The 27,347-nt window shown below is 35.6% G+C and overlaps 1 protein-coding gene across 2 annotated transcripts in view; it reads right to left on the bottom strand.

Annotated features, from left to right (window-relative positions):
- The window catches only part of TMEM131 (transmembrane protein 131), a 192,757-nt gene that overhangs the window by 136,240 nt on the left and 29,170 nt on the right, over positions 1-27,347 (bottom strand). For both annotated transcript variants that reach the window (XM_079940485.1, XM_079940486.1), the window contains exon 2: positions 3,225-3,286. In XM_079940485.1, the coding sequence (XP_079796611.1) occupies positions 3,225-3,286 (62 nt within the window). The remainder of the gene's footprint in view (positions 1-3,224; positions 3,287-27,347) is intronic.

Raw genomic sequence — 27,347 nt, 5'->3', positions numbered from 1 at the left:
TTATGTATCAACTGTTATCCTGCAAACTTGCTAAATTGCTTATTGAATCTAGTAACTTATCTGTAGATGCTTTGGATGACCTCCATAAACTATCATAATCTGCGGTGCATAACATTTTTTTCTTCCTTTTCAATCCTTTTAGTTTTTAATTCTTTTTCTTGTCTTTATTTATTTTTAAATTTTATTTATTTTTACAAGTTATTTATTTATTTATTTATGGCTGCGTTGGGTCTTCGTTGCTGTGTGCGGGCTCCCTCCAGCTGCCGTGAGCGGGGCCCACTCTTTGTTGCGATGCACGGGCTTCTCATTGCGGTGGCTTCTCTTGTTGCAGAGCACAGGCTCTAGGTGCGCGAGTTTCAGTAGCTGTTCTTGTCTTACTTTATTGGCTACAACTAGCATGATGTTGAATATAAGTGGTATTTAGTGGGCATCTTTGATCCATTCTTCATCTCAGAGATAAAACTTTCAGCATTTCACTGTTAAGTATGTTGTTTACCATAGTTTTTTCCACATTCCTCCTCCTTAACAGATATCCTTTATTATATGTGCCAGCTGGGGTTCTCAGCAAGCTCCTGAGGCAGAATCCTCAGTGTCTGCTCACCTTAAGAACTGACTCAGCTTCCTATGTTCTATATACCAAATCTTAGTAGCCTTGCCAAGCAGGAATTACAATGGTCAAAACACCAACTAAAGAAAACATGGGCTAAGAGGATTGCTACGATTTCTAATCATATCCTAACATTACTAGTGATAACGCATGGAACGCACTGGCAAGAAATGCACATGCATCATACTGTGGAAAGAGCTCTGGAACCAGGAAGCCGGGTACTTACTGGATGCTGGATTCTTACTCTAGCAACTGAATATTCTATGAGCCTCATTTTCCTTTTCTTTAAAAATAAAATAGGAAATCAAGTCCAAACTTTCTAGCAAATTTTTAATGTTTTTACAATTTTTACTGACTTATCATCAATTAATTTTTAGGACTTAAAAAATCACCATGAGCCAAGCCACATGACTGTAACATAAATTCCACAATCTGGGAACGAATGCTCTCAAGCAAAATTCTAATTTTAAATAATGTAAAACAAGGCTGTTGCTTTGACTCTCTCCCTGCTTTAGCTTTAATTTAATTTGGAGAAACCCAATATATATTCTGCCACAGAAATGCTACATGAACCTACTTCTCTTCTAATCACAAGAAACCAGGAGCTGTTTAAGAAATAGCTGAACTTATTGGCAAATTATCGCCAGAAAGAATGACATTATGTCAAAATCAAAACAGTTGTTCCTAGGCAACATTCTTCAACATTAAAATGAATGATTTTTATAAATTTCTATTCAGAGGGGTCTTATGTTCTGTTACTTGCAGATATATAATCCACTATATATAGCATCTCAACATTAGGCATTCTGCAGGAGGCTTAGTGAGGTTTCACTGTGGCTGAGGTAACCAGTGGTAATACCTGCCCTTAACACTCCAGTCTAAAATTACCTTAGCTATAGAACTCTGAGGCCTCCCCCAAGCACTGGTCCAAGCATTTCAGCAGATCCAAAGAGGGTGAGCAAATGACATCCCAGCTGACGAGCTCTTCCACACCCAAGTCCTTTTAGACGTGAATTGACAGCCTCCCCCAGCAAAAACACATGTCAAGCTTCAGAGTTTTCAAAATGGATTATCAACTTGCAACCTAGATGTCTAGTTCCTGAAGGATATAATAAATCCTTTTTCAATCAGTACAGGATAACTACACTCAGAGAATTTTTTAGAAATTCAGTCCTGAGTTGCCTGCTCTCTAGATCCTGCAAATCACCAAAAGGGAGATGTTTAAAACAGTGATTTCTATAGGTTCTCCAAGTTCTCATCTTGCAACAGATTAAAGAACTAGAGCAAGAGACTAAGATCATTTTCTAGCAAGGTGGCTTTACAAAACTAGAGATCATTATATATCTTCAGTTGTTATTCACTTTTAAAATATAAAAAGCCATACGAAGACTTTCTGCAAGCACCATGCAGTCACTGCCTGCTGTGTTTCTCAACATCTCTTATATAAAAGTAGAATAATAAGTTTATTTAAAAATTTAGAAACAGGGAAAAAGTTTTCATCCGAAACATTTATTTGCTTCATTGTCAGAGAAAAAGAACCTTACAACCCATCACTTTTTTCCTTGCTTACTTTGTTTGGCTTAGTGTCTGAAATCTAAATTTATGCTAAAACACAAATCTTATTCCAAGTCCCTAGCAGAATTATTTCTCTATTGCCTTGATCTAACTTTAATTTTCACTTTCCTGCCTTTATTATAAGCTACAGGAGAACTATTTAAGTCATGTATTTAGTTATAAGTAAGTAAACAAATACATCATAGGCAGCATCATGTAACAAAGAGACTAACAATCACACCTGGAGTGAGAAGACCAGAATTCTAATACCCATGCCATTACTGCAAAGTCATGGGATCGTGGGCAACTTTCTTAATCTAAACCTTGGTTTCCCCTGAATATAACATGAATAAAAAAATTATCAGCCATGCTATCAAATAACATGGTATTTAAAAACACTTGTTATTATTACAAAGGTGGTGAGTACTGTAAGACAAGCATAGAATATGAAAAAAGTTTGGAAGGAGAAAATCAGCCACAAAAATCAGGGTTGGTTAAGATGGCTTTTACTGTCTCTTTCAGCTCTGAAATTCTAGAACTGCTTTTTAGCTAAGAAGACTAAAATAGGCTTCACGGTGCTACGTGAGCTATGTCTGAAAGGCAGAATAGGATTTTTATCAGATTACACTTTCTAATTTTATGTATAATATATATAAAGACACGGCTTAGAATGGCTAGTGGAAGGATGATATAGATGTAAAGCTGCAGAACTTATATCCTCTGGAGAAGTTCTCTTCCAGATAAATATTTTTCGGTCCAACATCCAAATTCAGCGTTTCACTCACTGGCTCCATACTAATAGAGCTTACCACCAATTCCACTGCTCCTGATCTAACTCTCCCCACCTAACCTCTCAACATCCCCCAGAAATATTTTATTTAAAAGGTAATCCATACAGCTATGGAGGTTTTTATTATTACCAATGACTCTACTGCCCTGTCTGCATATGAAGCTCATAAAATATATTTCATATGAACCAGTTACGTTTTAAAAGAAAAATAATAATCAGATGTTATTCAAGGCTTGACACTGAGATAATTCTTCAAGCTTAAAATAAAATTACCTGTAGAAGTCCTCCATCATCAAAACGCAGTACTTCTATTATGCTCTCCGACTGAATAAATGCTGTGAAGGAAGCAAAACATATTATCACTTAACGGGAACATAAATTTCATTTAAATAAAATCTTTTAAAGTTAATTACTACAACTTAATATTTTGAAAATATACTGCTTGATGGTGATGGTTGAAGAGAAAAATCTGACTAGTTCTTCAGGATTTTAGTAACTATGAAACCAAAACAATACAACCCAATTAGAAAGTATTTTTAACAACCTACAGGCTATTTAAGCCACTCACAAAATATTTACTCCTGCTATACTGCCAGAAAGCACAAAACAGTAAAATTCAACTAGATGCAGCCGATTATTTTCACTGAGAGATTAACTGAAAATAACATAAACACATAGGAAACATCACTAGAGGATTTTATTTCCCCCCAAAATGGTAAGCTGAAGTTCTATATCATTTGCTCATTTGTAGTGATGACAGGACCTGGGATCAATGGTCAAAACTGACTTGGTGGGGGAGTGGGCAAGGAGAATGGCAAAAGATTATTCCATTCCAAGAAACTGAGTACAATGCAAAGACAGGGTATTTAAAAAGCTAACGTACGTTTACCATACAATCCAGCAATTGTGCTCCTAAATATTTACCCAACTGATTTGGAAATTTATGTCCACACAAAAATCTGCAAGCATTTCCTTAGAGCAGCTTTTTTTCATAATCATCAAAAACTGGACACAATCAAGATGTCCTTCAATAGCTGAATAAAGAGACAAATGTAGATTAACCATACAGTGGAATATTAGTGATAAAAAGTAAAAGAAAGGGCTACATGCTCTATGATTTCAAGTATATGCCATTCTGGAAAAGGCAATACTGTAGAGATGGTAAAAAGATCAGTGGTTGCTAGGGGTTTGGAGAAAGAAAGGAAGGGTGGAATAAGCAAAGCATAGGGAATTTTTCAAAGCAGTGAAACTCTTCTGTATGATACTGTAATGGTAGATGCAATTAACACTATGCATTTGTCAAAAACAGAACTTCACAGCACAAAGTGTGAACCTACTGTATGCAATTAAAAAAATCATTTAGGAGATCACGAATCCCAAGATAGATTACAGAATATGACAAAACGATTTAAATACATAGCAAAGGTATGAAACCATCTCCCTGAAGTAGGGTGGAGTGGGGAAAGGTGCTGACCTAAGTAATTTGGAAATGAGTGGAATCTGTAAGACTAAAGGCAACAGAAACTGTACATAAGCACTATCTCTAGTTAATAACGTTATTTTCCACAGGGGTTTGGGTTAACCATCCTGACGCTGCTATACATGTACACTGGAATTGAACAATATATGGATGGTGGATGGTGAGAGATTTCTCACTGTCGGAACAAGAGTTTACACAAAAGCAAGGGAAGGAGGCTAGAACAATCTATGTGGTAATGGATTAGAGCTGGCAACATCAGCACAAATTCATGTTGAGCTTAATACAGATACAGATGGCTGCATATAGAAATATTTACAGATGTGCATATACACAGGTTAGTATACACACATGTATTACAACCCAGTAGCAAAAAGCACATCTAGCACCTAGATCTTGGGTTCTACTACCATTCCCCAATAAAAGGAACTGGGGCTTCTTGGAGAAATGGCTGAATCTAGGACTGGGGCAGGAAATACACAAGATGAAATGGGAGCAACTTGTGCCAGAAAGTGCTTTAAAAAAAAAGTCTTACATTGATGGGAATGTGTCAAACAGATGTAAGAGTTAACAGTAAGTGTTCCCAAATGGCCAAAGTTGGAACAACTTGAGCAATAAAATAAGTCAAGCAGTACTGGATTAAAACCCAAAGTATAAAATAAATATCTGTGAGTCCATACTGGTATAAAGAAATGAATGAATAAATAAACAATGGGGGAGAAGAGACAAAACTTTCAGGCAGAAGAATTCTAAACAATTTATACAGAAACTCTTCTACTTAGAAGGTGGAACATTATAACTCCCCATTCCTTAAGCATGGGATGCATATAGTGACTCCTAAAGAAAACAGTATGGAAAAGAGGAAAAAAGGAGTAATTTTACAATGGAGAAACCTGACAAACGTTACCTCAGTCAGATGATCAAGGTCGATATCCACAGGGAAAAGTCATGTGGACAGTATCCTTGATACGTCATAACAAAAATGGCATTTTATCTCTGTGGTCTTCCTCCCCAGATCACATAACTCCAGACTCATCATGAGAAAAACATCAGACAAATCCCAGCTGAGGGACGTTATACAAGACACCTGACCAGTACACTCCTGAAAACTGTCAAGGTCATCAAGAACCAGAAAAGTTTGAGAAACTGTCACAGACCAGAGGCGCCTAAGGAGACATGACTACTAAATGTAATATGCTATTTTGGATGGGATTCTAAAAAAGAAAAAGGAAATCAGGTAAAAACTACGGAAACCTGAATAAAATATGAACTGTGCTTAATATACTAATACTGGTTCATTAATTGCAAAAAAAAAGTACCATATTAAGTGAGATGTTAATAATTGGGCAAACTGGGAGGGGGGTATAATGGCAACTCTGTACTATATTTAGAATTTTTATATAAATCTGAAACTGTTCTAAAATGAAAAGCTTATTTTTTAAAACCCATGAAACAATGGTGCTTCACTTGGCTTAACATGACCCTCACTGGCTCCTTCCTGTTGGTCTTTGGGTAGAGTCCATGAAGAAGCCTACTGTCTAAGCCCATGTACCTGGCTTTTTCAGTATGACCAAAGCTGAAAGTCACGCGGCAGATGAGATGCCAGCGAATTAGATCACTTCACCAACTAGGATGGTGTCTTTCCTGCCTGCTGAGAATCGATTTCCTCTTATTCTCTTAATCACACCCTGACTTTATTTTGGGAAAGCCCTGTCCTCTAGTTCTTGTGTTTCTCTTCAACCACAGCTCCAACTTGCTCTACCCTGCTCATTCCCCACCAGTTCTTCGTATATACAGAACATTCAGTAACACTGAGTGCGTGAATGAAATACCACCTTTCTGCTCAGGTATAAGTACTGGTATTTGCACACACTGATACAAACGAACTCTTTCTGGTTACCTCTAGTCTTAGCTTGTAGCTGCATTTCAAAAGTGAGATCAGAGCTAATGGCTCCAACGGAATTACTGACATAGAGTACATGTGGAGTACACAAAAATGTCTCCAAATAAAGTGATAAACCATTAAGAAAAAAGGACTGTGAATGTAAAAGGCTCTGTCTGCCCAGCTCACCCATCCCACTTCTCATCCCCTCCCCCACCCTTTTAACATAAAGTGAAATTTTAGATGATCCAGAAAACCTTTTTGGTATACTCCTGTTGAATACAGATTTACTGACGTAAGAACACAATGAACAAGAATTAACTGAATAGTCAGATGCTCACAATGTACAAAAAGTCTAGCTCCCAGTTAGACGCTTTCCATCTAGTTAGCAGAGAAAACAGACCCAAAAAAGTAACAGAAATGTGCTATATTTGGTGCCTGCTAATAGAGTTATGACATAATGACCATCACATAAGTTCCCATCATCAAGCTAGATCAGACCTTTATCTAACTGATGAGAACTTTACTAAAGAAAGAAAAGCAGTAATATAATTGGGGTGTATTGTATTTTTAATTAGGAGCTTTTAACAAAAACATGAATTCCCTTAGTTGAAAAAAATTAAGAGCGGCAGCTATTTTATAAAGTTCTGAAAGGGAAATATTGTGTTATACATCAACAGCTTTCCTTAAAATATGTAGAAATGAATAGGATTCAACTCTGGCATAAAACAAATTAGGGTATTTTGCTTTAAATGATCAATCATAGTAACTTCAAATTATATGCCTAGAAAAACAGAATATGTACTTAATCATTTAATGTGTTAACAGTTATTAAGCTATACGTTACAAAAAGTAACCAAAGCAAGTCAAGTTCACACATCTCCATATCTCTAGATTTGAAACCACAACTGACAGCTACTTCCTCTTCCAAGAATTTTTATCCCTTATTTTACACTCTAAAGGAATCCCAAACTGTCTCAATGTTCCGCAGTTAAAGCAGCAATCTGATGTATCAGAAATAAGAATACCATCTAATAATTATCAATTACTGTGTTATTAAACTTCAAACTAATCCTATGACTAGACTTTATGGATTCCGTTTGAAGATAAGCAGGCACAGGGAGGTTAGGCTCGAAGTCACTCAGCAAGAAAGTGGCTAGAGAGGGGCCATAAATTTCAGCAATGGGACCCCAGAACCTATGCTTCTAAACCCATCACTATTTACTTTCAAAGTAACGTGACACTAATGCTCACAACCAACAGTACCTTCAAGCAACCTAATTTTAAAAATCAGCCATGTATTTCCAATAACAAGGGAGGAAAGGAGGACATATAAACACAAGAGGTTTTAGTTCTGGCTTTTATGATTCTATTGGCATTTACTCTGTGAAGCTGGGCTCGGTAAGATCTACTTTAAGCGCCTCATATTCACCCACATCACCATGATGTCTGAGAGTAACAAAGACATTTATTTTCAGCGGAAGAATCTCAGTGTGTCAGTTATTTATCACTTACTTTCAAAACAGAAGATCAGAAATTGAGTTTACTTCCCTATCTCACTTAAATGACATTTAAATATCATTTAAAAGAATGACATTTATAAGACAAAAATATCTTCACTTTAAGGGCAAATCTTTCTCTACTATAATTAGGGTTTTTTTTTTTTTCTTTTAGGTTAGAGATTCTTTTTTCTGAACACTGCAAATGATGACTAGATACAATGCTTGTTTTCAGACATCTTTTATAATAATTCATGAAAACAATGAATGTTGTAAATAGCTAGTAGGAATACATGTCATTTGGGCGTGTGTATGGGGGCGCGGGGGGGTGTACCAGGCATCAGGATCCTAGGCTGTCACCATCAAGTCTTTACTTTCTGGCCTTCAGTCTCCTCACATGAGGGGAGGAGGCTGGACTAGTGAAATCCATGATTTTTTAAAAATCCAAGAGGAGAAGAAAGGGGCACACAGGCAGGACTTGAAAGGACTCCCAAATCCTGTGTCAAAGAGCCACCCTGCCTGGAACGCTCTTCTCATGGTTGTTGCCCTTCAAGTCTCAGCCTCAACAGTACCCTCAGAGGGGACCCCCAGTGACTGCTCCAAGCCACTCCCTGTCCCCTCTAACCATGCCCCATTTTAACTCTTATCACAACCTGTAAGTAGTTTCTGGTTTGCCTGTCATCTAGCACACAGTCTGGAAAATGGAAGAAAAGAAATATTGGTTAAAATAATGGCATTACTGGGCTTCCCTGGTGGCGCAGTGGTTGGGAGTCCGCCTGCCGATGCAGGGGACACGGGTTCGTGCCCCGGTCCAGGAAGATCCCACATGCCGCGGAGCGGCTGGGCCCGTGAGCCATGGCCGCTGAGCCTGCACGTCCAGAGCCCGTGCTCCGCAGTGGGAGAGGCCACAGCAGTGAGAGGCCCGTGTACCGCAAAAAAAAAAAAAATGGCATTACTATCTCAGAATTAATTATTGTTAATGATATTAATGTCTCTTTTATAGTTACACTTGTTCAGGATCTTATTTCAACAAAAGGCTCAGTAACAAATATTTTTAAACATTCTGGACTAGGTTAGTATGGGTCCCTTCTATCCATAAAGATACTTTATGACTGGACCCTTGTCTCTTTCCTCATTAATTTTCTTATCTGAAAGAAGTAATATACACCTACTTTGTTATCTTCTTCCCACATTAAAAGTGCAAAGGAATTTATAAGTCAAATTCCAATTTTATCAACACCACTCAGTATTACCAACTTCCTAAAGAAAGGCTGTGTCCATGTTGCTTACTAAAACTCAAAATATAGTTTTACGCGATTCAGATGTGTTGGACATACACCACACATCTAAAATGGTGAGTTACAAATGTTTTTCAAAATTAATGTTATAGCTTATGATAAAATACCATAATTTTTATTTTATCCTAAAGTGCTTAATTTATATAAAAAGATCAGCAAACTTGTTACAAAATGAATGGCTGAGAACCACCAATTACTCTAAACAAGCAAGAGAAAAATCACTAATACACTGAAGCTCACCCTACTGTGCTCCTTCATCCCTAGCACAAGCCAAGGTCCGTGGGAGCACCAGAGGCACCACACAAAACTAGCAGACCAAGGACTTCCCTGAAGGTCCAGGGGTTAAGTATCTGCACTTCCACTGCAGGGGGCGCGGGTTCAATCCCTGGTCCTGGTTGGGGAACTAAGATCCCGCATGCCACGCAATGTGGCCAAAACAGACAAGCAAACCAAACAAACAAAACAAGCAGACCAAAATACCACCACCAGGGCTCTGAAAATTAGGCTGGTTACTGGAACCATAGCCCACAACAGGACCTGTATGATAAACTGTCTATCAACAGATGAATGGAGCAATAAAATGTGGTGTATAAATACAGCAGAATATTATTCAGCCATAAAAAGGAATGAAGTTCTGACACATGCTACAACACGCATGGACCTTGAAAACACTATGTTGAGTGAAATAAGTCAGACATCAAAGGGCTAATATTGTGATTCCACTTACATGAAATGTCTAGAATAGGCAAATTCAGTGAGTCAGAAAGTAGGTTAGAGGTTACAAGGCACTAGAGTGGCGGGGGCGGTAGTGGGACTTACTGCTTAATGATTACTGAGACTCTGGGGTGAAGACAAAGTTTTGGAAATAGATGATGATGGTGGCACATCACTGTGAATGTAATTAATGCTACTCAATTGTACACTTTAAAACAGTTATAATGGTACATTTTATGTTACATATATATACTACTAAATTTTTTTTCTAAAAAAAAATCAGACTATTTAAAAAACTACAGAATATATCTCATTAACTTAGATCCAAAAAATGTGCAAAAAAATTTTAATATATTGAATCCAGCAATGTATAAAAAATTACACACCATGACCAAGTGGGATTTATTCAAGTTGTGCAAGACTGGTTCAAAATTTAAATATCAATCAATATAATTCACCACTATCAACAGGCTGAAGAAGAGAAATTACTTGGTCATATAAACTGAATCAGAAAAAGTATTTAACAAAAGCCAACACCCAGTCATGATAACAACTCTCACAAAATAGGAGAAAAGGAAACTAAACCCAAAACAAGTAGAAAAACGGAAATAATATGTTAGAGTGGACACCAATAAAATTGAGAACAACAACAAAAAACAGAGAAATCAGTGAAACAAAAACTTGGTTCTTTGAAAAGATTAACAAAAATGACAAATCTTTAGTTAGGCTGACCAAGAAAAAACCCATAAATGAAACAGGGAACATTACTATTGACTTAGAAATAAAAAGGACCTACCAAGCTTATAGAAATAAAGGGATTATAAGAGAATAACTAGGAACAATTGTACACCAACAAATTGGATGAATGGACAAATACCTAGAAAAATACAAATAACTGAAATTAACTCAAGAATAAATCTGAATGGACCTATAACAAGAGACTGAAATAGTAATCAAAAATCTTCCTACAAAGAAAAGCCTAGGGACACATGGTTTCACTGGTGAATTCTACCAAATGTTTAAAGAAGAATCAACACCAATGCTTCACAAACTTTTCCAAAATAAAACAGAGGAGAAAACACTTCCCAACTTATTCTATGAAGGCTTATTCTATGATACCAGGATCAGATAAAGTTATCACAAGAAAGGAACCTACAGCTCAATATCCCTTATGCATATGGATATCAAATCCTCAACAAAATAAAAAATACACATCCAGCAACATAAAAAGAGGCTTATACACTGTGATCAAGTGTAAGACCAATATACTTTTTACACTACAAAGCTTCAATGAAACAAATGAAAGATCTAAAGAAATGGAAAGACATAGGTTGGAATACTTAACAATGTCAAGATTGTAATACTCCCCCAATTGATCTTAGATTCAATGCAATCATAATGAAAATCCCACCTTGTTTTTTTTCCAAATTGATCTTAAAACACTTAAGAAAATGTGAGAAACCCATAATAGCCAAAACAATCTTGAAAAAGAAGAACACAGTAGGGGACTCACACTTCCTGATTTCAAAATTTATTACAAAGCTACACTAATCAAGACAGCGTGGTACTAGGAATAAAGATAAATGTGTAGATCAATAGGACAGAACTGAGAATCCAGAAAGAAACCCTCACATTTATGATCAATTCTTTTATGGAAGAAAGAAGAAAGCATAGTCTTTTCAACAAGTAGTGTTGGGCAACTGGATATATGCATGCAGAAGAATGAAGCTGGACCCTACCTCACACTGTATGTAAAAATTAACTCAAAAATGGAGAAAAGACCTTGGTGTAAAAGCTAAAGCTATAAAACTCTTAGAAGGTAACATGGGTAAATCTTTACAACCTTGGATTAGGCAATGTTTCTAAGCTAGGAGAGCTAAGCAAGCAAAGAAAAACGCATAAATTGGACTTCATCAGAATTAAAATTCCTGTGCTTCAAAGGGCACTATCAAGAAAGTGAAAAGATGACCCAGGGAACAGAAGATTCTTGCAAATTATTTATCTGTTAAGGGTTAGGTACACAGAATATATAGAACTCATCCCCCCAAAAGACAAATATTCCAATTTAAAAAATGGACAAGGGATCTGAATAAACATTTCTCTAAAAGAAGAGAATACAAATAACCAATAAACACATGAAAGGATGCTCAAAATTAGTCCTCAGGGAAATACAAATTGAAACCAAAACAAGATACCACTTCACACATACTAGGATGGCAATAATCAAAATGACAGATAATAATGAGTATTGGTGAGGATGTGGAGAAACTGGAAAGCCATAAGTTGCTGGTGGGAGTAAAAAATGGAGTAGCCGTGGGGCTTCCCTGGTGGCGCAGTGGTTGGGAGTCCGCCTGCCGAACACGGGTTCGAGCCCCGGTCCGGGAGGATCCCACGTGCCGTGGAGCGGCTGGGCCCGTGAGCCATGGCCGCTGAGCCTGCGCGTCCGGAGACTGTGCTCCGCAACGGGAGAGGCCACAGCAGTGAAAGGCCGGCGTACCCCCCCCCAAAAAAAAAATGGAGTAGCCACTTCGGAAAACAGTTTGGCAGTTATTCAAAAAGGTAAATATAGAGTTACCATAGACATAGCAATTCTACTCATATATATAAACAAGAGAACCGAAAACCTGAGGACAAAAACTTCTACATAAATGTCATAGCAGTTCTATTCATAACAGCCAAAAAGCAGAAACAACCCAAGTGTCCACTGACTGATGAATGATAAACAAAATGTGATGAATCCATATGATGGAATATTTCTCAGCCACAAAAAAAGAATGAATTACTGATACATGCTACAACACGGATGAACCTTGAAAACATAATGCTAAGTGAACTAAGCCAGATACTGAAGACTCATATTTTATGATTCTATTTATATGAAATGTCCAGATTGGAAAGTCCACAGAAATAAAAGTAGATTAACAGTTGCTAGGGGCTGGGAGGAAATGGGATGTGACTCTAATGTGTATGAGGTTTCTTTTGGGGGTGTTGAAAATATTTTGAAATTAGATTGTGAACATACTAAAATGTGAACATACTAAAAGAACCACTCAACTGCACACTTTAAAAGGGTGAATTTGTGATATGGGAATTATATCTCAGTATTTAAAAATTCAACAACAACAAAAAGATATTGCATGATTTTGTGTTCTACTTCCTAAATTTCTTCTTAAAAGGTTGCCTGTATGGCATGTTAAATACTGTGGAGCCATGGGACAAAATGTGATACCTACTCCAGAAGAGCTTTAAGCTTCACAGTTCTTTCATGTATAGAAATTCACTCTTTAGTGTGCACATGTGTGTGGGAGGAGAGAATACAGAGCAGTTGCTAAAGCGACTAAAGGGTAAACTGTCAAGAGTAGGTGAAGCTGGGTGAAGGTATGTGTTTTTTATTTTGTTTTGATTCTTAGAAATTTCCTGAAAGTTTGAAAATGTTCCAAATAGAAAGTTTACAAAAAATAAAATCATTTACACAAGACTTACAAAAATATGAATGTTTAAACACACTCAGTCTTTAAAAAGACCACATACTGAGCTATAGTAAATCTCCGTACCTAATTATGCCAAGTTGGAAATACTGGTTGTAGAGGTGTTTAGTATCTCAACTGCTATCACAGATTAACTGTGACAAAAATGATAAACTGCTGAAGTGTCTATGACTACAGTGGTATTATAGCCATCTTAAAACTGTCAGTTAAAATGATATGCCAATTCAATTATTGTGCAGGGATTTTACCTTGTATGTCCAATATGCAATCATATATTATGAGATGTATGGTGTACATATGTAATATCTGCGCTGCATATATGTATACAATACGTAACATCATATTCTAAATATTAGGTAAGAATCGTCCATATCTTATTATTGTAGTTTTTATCCCACATGCTCAAAGAAGTGACCAATATAAGCAATTAGAAAATGAACAGCAAATTAAACCTAAAATAAAAGAAATGTAAACTGACAAAAGAGCAGAAAATAGGGAAAAATCAAGAAATCAAAAGCTTTTTGTTTGAAAAGATGAATAAAGTTGATAAATTTCTAGCCAGACCTGTCAGTAAAGTGAAGTCACATATTAGAAACATAAGAAATGAGAGACTGGACACGACTACACTTCCTATAGACATAAGTCCAGTAAAGGAATATCATTAAAAATTCTGTCAATATAGTCAACAATTCAGATTATGATATGGATACATTCCTTCAAAGACTCAAAATGCCAAATATCAGTTTAAAAAAAAAAGTTAACTTGAATAGCCCTATATATATTAAAGAAGTTATTTCATAGTTAAAAGTCTTACAAAGAAAACTGTAGGCCCACCGCCCATAGATTGATGAATTTTCCCAAATATTTAAGGAAGAAAAAAATACCAACTCAACACAAACTCTCTCAGAACAAAGAAGAGGAAAAACTTCCCAACTCATTTTATGAAGCCAGCATTACTCTGATACCAAAAGCAAAGACATTAAAAGAAAAACTACAGACCAACATTCTTCATTATTATAGATGCAGAAATTCTCATTAAAATTTCAGCTAATATAACCTATTAATGTATAAAAAGGATAAATACATCATCATCATATAGGGTTTATCCAAGAAATGCAATATTTGTTTAACATTCAAAAAAAAAGCAACCCAACCTATAAAACTAAAAACACAAATAAAAAATCCCCACCAAACATTAAAAACAACAACAACAACAAATAATAATAATAATCTCAAAAGATGCAGGAAAAGCATTTGGCAAAACTCATCATCCCTTCATGACAAAAAGATCTTGGCAAAGTAAGAACAAAAGGAACTTCCTTAAGCTTCCAAAAACCATTTACAAAAGACACAGCTTAACATCACACTAAATGGTGAAGGACAAAATACTTTCCCTCTAACAAAGTAAGGGATATTCCCTCTTACTACTATTCAACATCATATCTGAAGTCTTAGTCGATGCAAGAAGGCAAGAAAAAGAGGTAAAAGCATACAGATTGGAAAAGAGAAAATAAAATTGTCTTTACACACAGATATCATCAACTTCAATGTAGAAAATCCTAAGAAATCTACAAAAATTGTAGCAGAATAAGCAAGATTAGCAAAGTGGCAGCATGCAAGGGCAATATAAAAAGTCAAATGTATTTCTAATATTGGCAAGGAACAAATGGAAACAAAAATTAAAAACCATTTACAATAGCATCAAAACATATGATATCCTAAGGGATATATCTGACAAAACACGGCTGGGAGAAATTAAAGAACACCTAAGTAAATAGGAAGATATACCGTGTTTGTGAATCAAAAGACTCAATATTGTTGAGAGCAATTCTCCTCAAACTGATCTAGACATTCAGTGCAATTCTAATCAAAATCTCAGTAGGCTTTTTTGTAGGAATTTACAAGATGATTCTAAAACATATATGAAAAGCAAAGGACCCAAAATAGTAAAAATAATTTTAAAAAACATAAACATTGGAAAACCTAACGCTCCCTAATTTTAAGACTTAAAATAAAGCCACAGGGCTCCCCTGGTGGCGCAGTGGTTGGGAGTCCGCCTGCCGATGCAGGGGACACGGGTTCGTGCCCTGGTCCGGGAGGATCCCACATGCCGCGAAGTGGTTGGGCCCGTGAGCCATGGCCGCTGAGCCTGAGCGTCCGGAGCCTGTGCTCCGCAACAGGAGAGGCCACAGCAGTAAGAGGCCCACGTACCGCAAAAAAAAAATAAAATAAAATAAAAAAAAAATAAAGCCACAGTAATAAAGTCAGCATAATACTGACACAAAAACAATATATAATGGAATAGAATAGATACTCCAGATATAGACTCCCACATATATGGCCAATAGATTATGACGAAGGTACTAAGGCAATTCAATCAGGGGAAAAATGATCTTTTCAATATGTAATGTTGGTACAACTGGTCAGTCATATGGGAAAGGAGAGAAAAACAAAGAAAGAATGTAGATGCCTCAACACTTACAAAAATCAACTTGAAATTACTGACATAACTTAATTTAAGAGCTAAAACTCCTAGACATCAACATAGGAGAAAGATAGTGACCCTGGGTTGGCAAAGATTTCTTACATAGGATACAAAAAATAAAAAAAAGAAAAAATGAACTATTAAAAAAAAAGGTAAATTGAGTTTGATTAAAATTTCTGAAAACTTTTACTCTTTAAAAGATACTGGTACAGAAATAAAAACACAGGGAAGCCCCCCCACCCCCCCCAAAAAAAAGAAAGTGATAAAGAGGACTTGGAATTTCATAAAGGAAACAAGAAAATGATAAAAAAAAAAAAGGGTAAACATAATAGACTATTCTTCTTTCTCATGAGTTTCTTAAATCATACTTGATGGTTGAAACAAAATTATAATGACATCAGTTGAGCACAATGTATGGAGAAAAACTACTTCAGGAAATTATATTTTTAAAAGTGGTTAGGGCCATGGAATCTGAATGAAATCAAGGTTTTAACACCGTAGTCAAAGCTGTAAAACACTGATATCAGGAGGCTATGTTAAGTTACATATATACTGTAATGTATAAAGCAACCACTTAAGAAATACACAAAGCAATATAAACTAAACAATATGGATCCTAAAAAACTTTGAAGTAACTCACAGAAAGAAAAATGAAATACAGAAACAAGAAAACGAAGAAACAAACAGAAAACAAATAATATAATGGAAGAATTAAGATCTAACATATCAATAATCACTTTCAATGTAAATGGTTTAAACACATCAATTAAAAGGCAGAAACTGCCAGAATGATTAAAATGATTATCCAACCATATACTTCAAACAAACATAAATAGATTTTATATTATTAAAGGGTCAGAAAAAGATCTATCATGCTTTTTTTTTTAAGGTACAGCTATGTATTAGATATAGTAGACTTCAGAGGAGGGACAGAGTATCATTTTATCATTAGATAAAAGAATCAACTTACCAAGAAGAAATACTGTTCCCAAATGTGTGTGTACCAAACAACATAGTTGCAAAATAATGAAACAAAAACTGGTAAAGCTAAAAGGAAAAGTAAACAAATCCCGTATTTGGGGACTTCAACACCCCACTGTCAGCAACTGGTAAAACTAAAAAGAGACATAAGATATAAAAGAATACACGTCTAAGTAAAATATTGGGTTACCCAAGAAGTTCATTTGGGTTTTTCCATAAGATGTTATAGAAAAACACAAACGAACTTTTCGGTCAACCCAATATTTGAAAACCTGAACACCATCAACCAATAGGATCTAACTGACTTTTATAGAACACTCCACCTACATCAACACAATACGTATTCCTTTTAAGCTACCTTGGACAATTCCTCAAGATAGACTACATCCTGGGTCATAAAAGAAACCTCAACAACTTTAAAAACACAGAAATCAGACTAGATTCTCTAATCACAATGGAATCAGATTAGAAATCAGTAACAAACACAAAATAAAAACATCCAAACACTTCTTTATTAAACAATACACTTCTAAACAAATCATGGGCCAAGAAAGAACGGAATTTTAAAAACACATAGAAATGAATAAAAATAAAAATGTAATACATCAGAGGCTTCCCTGGTAGTGCAGTGGTTGAGAGTCCGCCTACCAATGCAGGGGACACGGGTTCGTGCCCCGGTCCGGGAAGATCCCACATGCCACAGAGCAGCTGGGCCCGTGAGCCATGGCCGCTGAGCCTGTGCGTCCGGAGCCTGTGCTCCACAACGGGAGAGGCCACAACAGTGAGAGGCCCGTGTACCGCAGGAAAAAAAAAAAAAAAAAAAAATGTAATACGTCAAAAACAGTTCTAAGAGGAAATTTTTATGGCACTAAAATGCTCACATTAGAAAAGAGGAAAAGGTCTCAAATTTATAATCTGTGTTCCCACTTCAAGAAACTAGAAAAAGCAGAAAAAATAAACTCAAAACAAATAAAAGGAAGGAAATAATAAAAATAAGAGCAGAAGTCAATGAAATTGAAAATAGGTAAATAACAGAAAAATGAATTAAACAAAAGTCAAGCAAAAATCAACAAAACTGACAAGCCTCTAGGCAAGACTGAAACAAAGAGAAGACACAAGTCATCAACACCAGGAATGAAGCAGGGGATGGCACTGTAAGTGCTGCAGCCGCTAAAAGATTAGTAAGAGGATACTATGAACTTTATGCTCGTAAACTCAACAACTTAGAAAAAAATGGACCAACTTCTCAAAACCCACATGCTACCAAAACTCAACCAAGATGAACTAGAAGGCCCACATACACCTACAGCCACTAAAGACACTGAATTTGGCAACAGATTCCCCAGAAAAAGAAATCCTCAGGCACAGATGGCTTTACAGGAGAATTTTATCAAACACTAAAAGAAGAGTGAGCATCAGTTTTACATAATTTATTCCAAAAACAGAAGCGGGAATACATCCCAACTCATTTTATAAGGCTAGTATTACCTTGATATCGAAGCCAGACAAAAATACAGACAATTTTTTTTTTTTAACCACAGGCCAGTATCCCTCATTAACTTAGACAGAAAAACTCTCAAATACTAGCAATCTGAGTCTAGCAATATGTAAAAATAACAATATACCATCACTGAATGGGATTTATTTCACATATGCAAGACATTTGAAAATCAATCAATGGAATCCACCATACCAAGAGATAAATAAGAAAATCACATGATCAAAACAATTGATGCAGGAAAAGCATGTGACAAAATCCAACACCCATTCATGATACAAATTCTCAGCAAACTAGAAACAGAATGGGACTTCCTCCACTTGATAAAGAGCATCCGCAAAAATCCATGACTAACTTCAATACTTAATGGTGAAAGAATGAAAGGTTTCCCCCTAAGACTGGGGAAAAGGTGAGGATATTGCTTTCACAAATCTTTTTCAGCACAGTACTAGAAATCATAGCTACTGAAATCAGAAGAATCAGTAAAACGCATACAGATCAAAAAAGAAGAATAAAATTGTCCCTATTTGCAGATGACACGATGGTTTATGTACAAAACCCAAAGGAATCTACAAAAAAAAAAGAAAAAGAAAACCCACCAAATTCCTAGAATAAGTGAGTTCAGCATGGCAGCAGGATATAAGATCAACACACAAAAAGCAATTACATTTGAAGAAGCTCTTCCCTTCTCTAGGGCAATTTATAGCTTGGCAATACCTAGAGATACCAAACGGGGGAAGGGACCACGAGCCAGGTGAGGGCAAGAGCAGAACCTGGCTCCGCCAGAGGAGCAAGTCCATTCTCTGGCTCCACAGGTGAAAGGCTTTCAAAATGCAAAGAAGTACTTCCCTTTCTCACTCACTGACTTTGTTTAATGGGCTCTGAAACAAAAAATCCTAGCAGTTTGTGTAAACTTCATCAACATCTGCAAATGAGAACACTCCTAACTGGGCTCTTTATTTTACTAAGACGACTATCATGGCATCTCAGGTAAGAAAATAAATAGCTATCTCAATTCCCCAAACCCACTTTGAACTACAGTTTCATTAACATTGGTTTGCAAAGGTAACTGCAGCAAGAATTCCATTAACAGTAACACATATTTTCAAGTTTTAATTAAATCTCTCCTATTTATGTAATGTTTAAAATTAATCCTCACTCTAAGTATAGGGGAAAGGACGATAACCTTAAAAACTAGTTCTTTTAATGACAAATACTTGTGTATTCTCCAAAATTGTAAGTTTATATAAATACATAACTTCCATTTTCTAAAATCTTCCTTAAATCTTATTTTAGAATAGTTTCATAGTTGGAGAAAGGAGATAATAGGTGTTCATTTAAAATCAATTTTAAGTATTTGATGAAGAAGAAAAAAAGGAAGGAGGAGGAGAGGAGAATAAAAAGAAGAATCGATTACCTCGCAAATATTGTTTTCCAATAAATATCTTTGTCGTAAGACGATTATTATAATACCCACCTAATAGAGATCTTTATTCCAAAAATACTCCTAGCACACTCTCTAGATTCCAGTGACTTAAAACTGCATGTTTTTTTTTTTTTTTTTTTGCGGTACGCGGGCCTCTCACTGCCGTGGCCTCTCCCGTTGCGGAGCAACAGGCTCCAGACGCGCAGGCTCAGCGGCCATGGCTCACTGGCCCAGCCGCTCCGCGGCATGTGGGATCTTCCCGGACCGGGGCACGAACCCGTATCCCCTGCACCGGCAGGCGGACTCTCAACCACTGCGCCACCAGGGAAGCCCAAACTGCATGTTTTTAATAGTTGCATCCAATAGCTGCATGTAGAAACAAGTACACCTATTTTAGAAGACATTAGTAAGTAGAAGAGGAATCCAGATTAGCTATCTCTGTTGCACACTCTGATCCTATCAATATTTTAGCCAATTTCTCTTCCTGTCTATCGCACATCCTATCCAGCAATCACTCTCTCTCTCAGTGGTCAGAATCCCAGACAATACGGTGTTAGATGTTTGTAACCCAAAGTTCCCTGAGGGATACTGCTGGCTAACATAAGACTAGGGTTTTACATGCATGTTGTGATTAACTTTAGAATTAACGGCATTTCTATTTGCGAACATTAAGATGACTCTACTTACACACCAGGTGCAGATATACTCTAGTTTTTGCAGGACTAAGATCCTTATTCTCTCTCCTATTCTTATGTTCTCCCCAAACTCTGGGAGTGGGGCTGAAGACCATTGCCTGGTCCAACTGGGTTGACATATCATACCCTTCTGTTGCAGAGAGTGGATATCATCTCTTTGCCCTGAATGATCAGGTCAACTGTCCTTTCCCTCTCTCGCTCCCATTTCTCAGATACTTTTAAATCTAGAATCTTCATGTCTCATGCTACTGAGATTTAACTCATCCCCTGGTTGTATGGCATTTTTTAAAAGTATTTGCTATATGCAGAACTGCTTTCATCTATTTTGTTTAGTGTTTTCCTTCCTTATTCTTTGCTTTAAAAAAGCCCCAATTCTGTTAAATTTTTCTTCACATTTTTGCTCTGAGATCTCACTGTCATCATTTTCTTTCTTCCTTTTTCAATGGATTCATCTATTTACTGCTTTTATGTTCTTTTTGCCATCTATTTTAGGCTACAGGATCAGAGCAGAAACTCAACTGGATTGGGGCACTGAGGAGAAAAGTGTATTTTATGGCAAGAGTGGGAATTAGAGATTTTAGAAACTAGAAATTTATTAAGTTCACACTTGGCCAAGGTTTTCCATAGACCACAGAAAGAATTCGTGAAAGAGATACCAAGAAAATCCTCCATGTTGGTGGAAAGCTGGATTTTTAAACTGGACACCCACAGTGTTAAAAACAATCTAGAGTTGAGAGAAGAAAAAAAGAAAATGAATATGGATGGAGTCAAGTCTCTGGGGCAAAGAGTAAGAGCCCCATAATTTAACTACAATACTTACAATTTCCAAAGAAAAGGAAATAAAGACCTAGCAGTATTGAAGGTGGCTTTACAAAAGCCTTTTCTTAAACTTATGGCTAAGAAAATACTGGAAATGAAAAGGACAGTGACTCAAAAAGTAATACTGTGTCAGGCTGTTGAAGTTGGCAAAGAAAATATTATTTAGGTGAATCTATCTCAGGGGTAAAATAAAAAGTAGTTTGAGCTAATGTTAGCCATAGGTTTTAGAAAACAAATTATATATTTTTTCAAAGACAGTACCTATCACACAAGGAATATACCATGGTAAAACAAATTTGCTAATAAAACAATAGAAACATTAAATTTTATATTAATTCCCTTTAAGATCAGAGGGAGGATTTCTATTTAACTGAACGTATAGAGAATTATAATTCAACTGCTTCAAGTTATGTGAAAAAAGTTTATCCAGAGAGATTAATTCAGTTACCAAAAGCCACAGAGATAGTTACGGTGGGGTGAGGTGGAGGAGGGGAAATATTCTGTGTTTTCAACAAGCTGAAGTGTTTTAATAACATTTTATGGGAGAGAAGCATGGCAGACATTCAAGACCTCTACTTCAAAATTTGATTCTGGAATGGTCCTTACTATTCTGATAGAGGGCAGGAAAGACACAGATAGGTCTGATTCATTCTATGACACTCCTGGGAAGGCTTTTTGCAGAATAGATTATATGGGTTTGCTTCAAAAATACATATGCATCCTGGTCCACTTGTCCCTAATTCACCTAATACTAAATTAAGCGTCAGAAATTGGTAGGCTCTTGAAGGAAAGTTGTTCATTTATTAGGTACTGAACCAAAAGGAAAGATAAGAAGGACACAAGGTTCTCTACCTCTAGCCCCAGCCTAAATGGTGTCATGAACCTGAATGGGCTTCCCTTTTGGGTATTTAAGACTTCTGTCAGAGGTGACAATGGCCTGAGTGACAGATCTCTTGGTCTGTGAGCACGTTTCCACTCCAGGTAGTTGCAGCCTACTGTGGATGCAATGATAACGACATCTCCTGGACCACCGTTGTCCATTATGTGTCCCTATGTTTTCTATCTTAAGCAAGGAAAGAGGAACAAATTTGGATACCAGGAAGTCAACGGGACATAAATAATAAACATTTTTGAGAAAACTGGGACACAGAAATGTTAAGTAACTTCTCCGACATCAAACAGCTTCACTTTTCACATCTCAACCCCTCAAGACTTGACAACCTTAACAGAAATTTAAGATATATTCAAAATAACTGTGACTATTTCAAGGACTCCAATCTACTCCTACTCTAGTAGGCTCCAGAAATTAACTTGAAGGATTTGTAAGAATAGCTTAAATAACATTTATTAATATAATTTTCTCATCATCACCAAGGGAAATGCATGAAATGAAAACAGGGCTATTTTGCCAGCCACTCCCCTTAATGAGGTTACTGAGTTTTAGCTGTAGGTTTTTAGAACTCTTAGAAATTCTCATTATGAAACAATATGAATGGTTTAAAGATAATAAAGCCACCAGTATACCCACCATCCAGCTTCAGAAATTAAATATTAAAAATTAACTTTTGCCATCACTCATTTGCTCTCCCCCATCTGTATTCCTTCCTACCCGCACCACCAAGGTAACCACTATCCTCTATTTTGTGTTTACCATTACCTTGCTATTCTTTATAGTTTTAACACATATATATGTATCTCTAAAAAATATCATTTAAGTTTTTCCTGTTTTTGAAGATTTTATAAATAGCATCATGCCGTAATATTTATTTCTCCAACTCACGGTCTTTAAGGGTATGTTCTGAGATTTATCCGTGCAGCTGAAGTTTATTCACTATAATATACATTATATTCAAATATATGAATTTATCACTGTTTTTACCCACTCTTCTGCCCGTAGACATATGCATTGTTTTTGATTATGTGCTGTTACATACAGTACTACCATGATCATTCTCATACATGTCTTCCGTTCTGCGTGTGCATGAGTTTCTCTTGGGTATATACCGAGGTAAAAAATGGATCCGGGTTTTGTAGGTCTGAAGTTTTTACAATATAGGGACCTTATTTTAAAGAACAGTCCGAAATTAGGAATGGAAGTGTATATTTACTTGGAATGAGAAAAGAATTCACAAATTTTAATGATAAAATTTTAATAACTGTTCTTAATTTGGTGGGTATCAATGATGTATCTTGTATTTGAGTTTTTAATGTGAATCTTTCTGATTACGAAGAAGTCTGTGAATAATATATGTTTATTGGCTGTTCATGTTTCCTTTCCTGTGAAATGCTTTGTCACAAATCTTCTGTTCGTATTTATTTTTGGTCTGTGATTCACTGAAGTTAGCTATACCTACTGCAGATACTTTCAGCTTGTGGCTTGTGTTTTCACTCTTTTCTGTTTTCTTTTCATGAAGAGAAATGCTTAATCTTAGTGTAGTCCAATCCTGTCATTCTTTTATTTTATATTCTCTATATTTATAAAATTAATAAAATTTTACCTTTAGTTTTTGACTCCTTAATCTACCTAAAATTAATTTTGTGTATGCTTTGAGACAGAACTTACTTCCATTTTTTTCCTACACTGATGACCAGGCATCCCAGCACAGTGACTGAGAGAGCCTGTTCCTTCCCCCACAATCTGCAGTGCTACCTCCGTCTACATCACTTTCTCATATATCCACGTGTCTGTTTCTGAAAATCTCCATTCTGGTCTACAGCCAAACCAGCCGGGATGCGCCTGAATGGAGATTTCTTATCTGAAATCTCCTCTGAAATCTTCCTCTGGCCTGTTTCTATCCCTGCATCCACAGTATACTGTCTTAATTATGTTAACTTTGTAACAAATCTTGACATCTGAAAGAGCGTTCCCCACTCCTCCTCCACTGCTTCTTCCTTCTTCTACTCCCCCAAATTCTTGACTCTTCATCTTTAGCATGCTCAGATATAATTTAGAATCCCCTTGTAAATTTCCAGCAAAAAAGTCTGTCAGTATTATTGATGACATTTATTGCATTTTTTACTTATATGGGGGAAAACGGGCATCATTACAACTTTGATTCTGTCAAAGGCACTGCACATTTTTCCCCCAGATTTAAGTACCAGTTTTTAATTTAACTTGCTGAGGTAAATTCTACCATTTAAAAACTTACATTTCTGCATAAAAACGAAATTTAATTTTGTAGTAATCCTGCTAAACTACCAAACTAATAATGATAATTTGCATATTATTTAGGTCTTCTCTGGAGACAAACATAGTCAATGAATAATGACTTTTAGTTTTCCCAACAGCTATCATTTCCATTTTTTTCCACTTAAAGTAAATACCCTTATTATTTTCACTTTAAGAAAAATGCTTTTAAATATATTACCAGTAAGTAAACTGTTTACTGTAGAGTTTTTGACAAAGTCCTTTATTAGGGGCAAGGAAGTTCTTGTCTATTTCTGGTTTACTTTTTAAATCATGGATGGATGCTGAAATTTGTCTAGATTTTTGTTTGTTTGTTTGCATCTACTGAGAGGGTAATTTTCTCTTAATTTGTTAATGTGGTGACTTATATTAATATGTATTTTAATACTGAATTTAGCCTTGTACTTTTGATATAAATTAACTCTAATATAAGATACTTTTTAAAAATAAATTGCTGGATTTGATTTGATATTCTATTAATTATTTTGCATCCCTACTATTGACTAAGATTGGACTATAATTTTCCTTTTGAGCTATAATTGCTGGCTTTGACATCAAGGTTACTGTAGTATCAAATAAAATGTTTTGAGTCTGTGTTCTTTTTTTGTTTAACACAACTTTTCACATCATTCCCTTATGAAGAGCTTGTTTTATGTCCTGTATATGAAATCTCTGCTTACTCCAAAGTTATTAAGACAGTTTCCTATGTTTTCATCTAAAAGCTTTTCTTGTTACTTTTAACATTTAAATACGTAATCCATCTGGAATTGATTTTTATGCATGGTGTTAGGTTGGGGGTCAAGATTCATTTTTTTTCCATGTGGATATTTAGTTGATTTAATGCACTATTTTTACTATTATTTTAGTGATTACTTTATAGAACAGCCATCCTTTACTTACTACAATCTAATACACATTATTAAATTTACCACTTTCTCAATAATACTCAAAGTTAGGAACTCTTAAAGCCATTTAATCCCAAGCCACCATTAGGATAATTCAGGTAATTCCTTTTAATTATTCAAATGTTTTAAATCTATATTATCATTAGTTTTGTATACTATTCATTTATTTTTACCCACAAACTTCTGTTGTTCTTCTTCATTGTTTCTTGCATTTCTGTTTTTATCTGGTTTTGTTTTCCTTCAGCCTGAAAAACGTCTTATAACATTTGTCGTGTACGAGTTGGCTATTCACAAATTATCTGAGCTTTAGTTTGTTTGAAAATGTCTTTAATTTCATCTTAGCTTTTGAAGGATACTTTCACCGAACACAGAACTGTAGGCTGATAATATGTGTTTTTCCCCAGGACTTGAGAAACTTCATTCCATTATCTTCTAATTTGCATTGGTTTTCATGACAAATGAGTGACAGTTCTTTTCTTTGTTAGCCTAAATAAAATGTGCTTATTTTCTCTGACTGCTTTTAGGATTTCTATTTATCATTTGTTTTCATCAATTTCAATATGATTTGTTGCGATGCAATTTTTCTTGTGTTTATCTTGCTTAGGGTCATTAAACTACTTTAATCTGTGGATTTATAATTTTGATCAAATTAGGAAATATTCTGACTATTAATTTTTAAAATATTTCTTCTCATTCTAACCACCTTTTCTTTTTTCTAGGGTTCCACTTTTACATATGCTACACTGCGTAACATTGTTCCACAGGCATCCAAAACTCAGAGTTTCCCCTTCTTTTACTGTTTGCTTCTGTATTGATAGTTTTATTGCTATGTCCTTACATACACTGTTCTTCTTTCTCAGTATCTCATCTGTTATTTAGCCTGTCACTTTTTATTTCAAAGACTGTGCTTTCAGCTTCACAATGTTCATTTGTCTTATATCTTCTGTTTCTCCCTCTAAGTTTATATTTACCTTTAAACAGCTGAATTTATAATAGCATTTTTGAAATCTTTATTAATTTTATCAACTATTATTTCTGGGGTTTTTTTTTCCTATTGATTGCTCTTTACCTGATTATGTGTCAAAATTTCCTGCTTCTATCTAGTTTTTTTTTTTTAATTGGATACAGGACACTGTTGAATATCACATTGTCAAATGTTTGAATATTGTTGTCTTCCTTTAAAGTATGTTGAACTTGATTTTGGCATACAGATTAATTTCCCTCAATCAATTTATTCATTTTGCAGGTTATCTTTATCTATAGCCCAAGGCCTGACTGCCTATTTTAAAATTTTACTGGAACCCCCAAAACAAACAAACAAAAAACATTTCTACATACTAACAATGATCACATGGAAACTAAAATTAAAAACACCATTTACAATCAATCCAAAAGAACACAATACATAGGTATATACTTAAGAAGATATGTATATGATCTGTATGCCAAAAATTACAAAATGCTAATTAAAAAAAAAAACCTAAATAAATGAACTTATATACTGAATTTGTGGGTCAGAGTACTCAACATAGTAAAAATGTCAATTCTCCCAAAATTAATATACAGATTTAATGCAATTTCTATCAATATCTCAGCAAGAGATATTTTATAGACATAGATAAGCTTATTATATAATTTACATAGAAGGCACACTCCCTAAAATAGTTAAAAGAATCCTGAGAAATAATAAAGTGTAAGAAATTACTCTACCCAATATTAAGGCTTTCTATATAGCTAGAACCCTCAAAGCAATGTGATACTGGTAGAGGGATATATACATAGAGATAAAAGGGACAGAATGGAACCAGACCCAAACAAATATGCCCAACTGATTCTGACAAAGGTGCAGAAAGCAATTCATGGGAAGAAGGAGACAAAGGTGCAGAAAGCAATTCATGGGAAGAAGGAGAGCCTTTTCAACAAAGAGCAACTGGACACTCATAAGCAAAAAAACGCCAAATATTCTAGTATCTTAGAACCACTTCATTCTTGCTTGTACTGAGTAGAAATGTGAAACAGTTACAATGTCCCATCAGATAATT

This window comes from Stenella coeruleoalba (assembly GCF_951394435.1).
Source record: "Stenella coeruleoalba genome assembly, chromosome: 13".
Taxonomy (NCBI): domain Eukaryota; kingdom Metazoa; phylum Chordata; class Mammalia; order Artiodactyla; family Delphinidae; genus Stenella; species Stenella coeruleoalba.
Note: the sequence above shows the minus strand (reverse complement) of the source record. Positions and strands in the feature narration are given on the sequence as shown.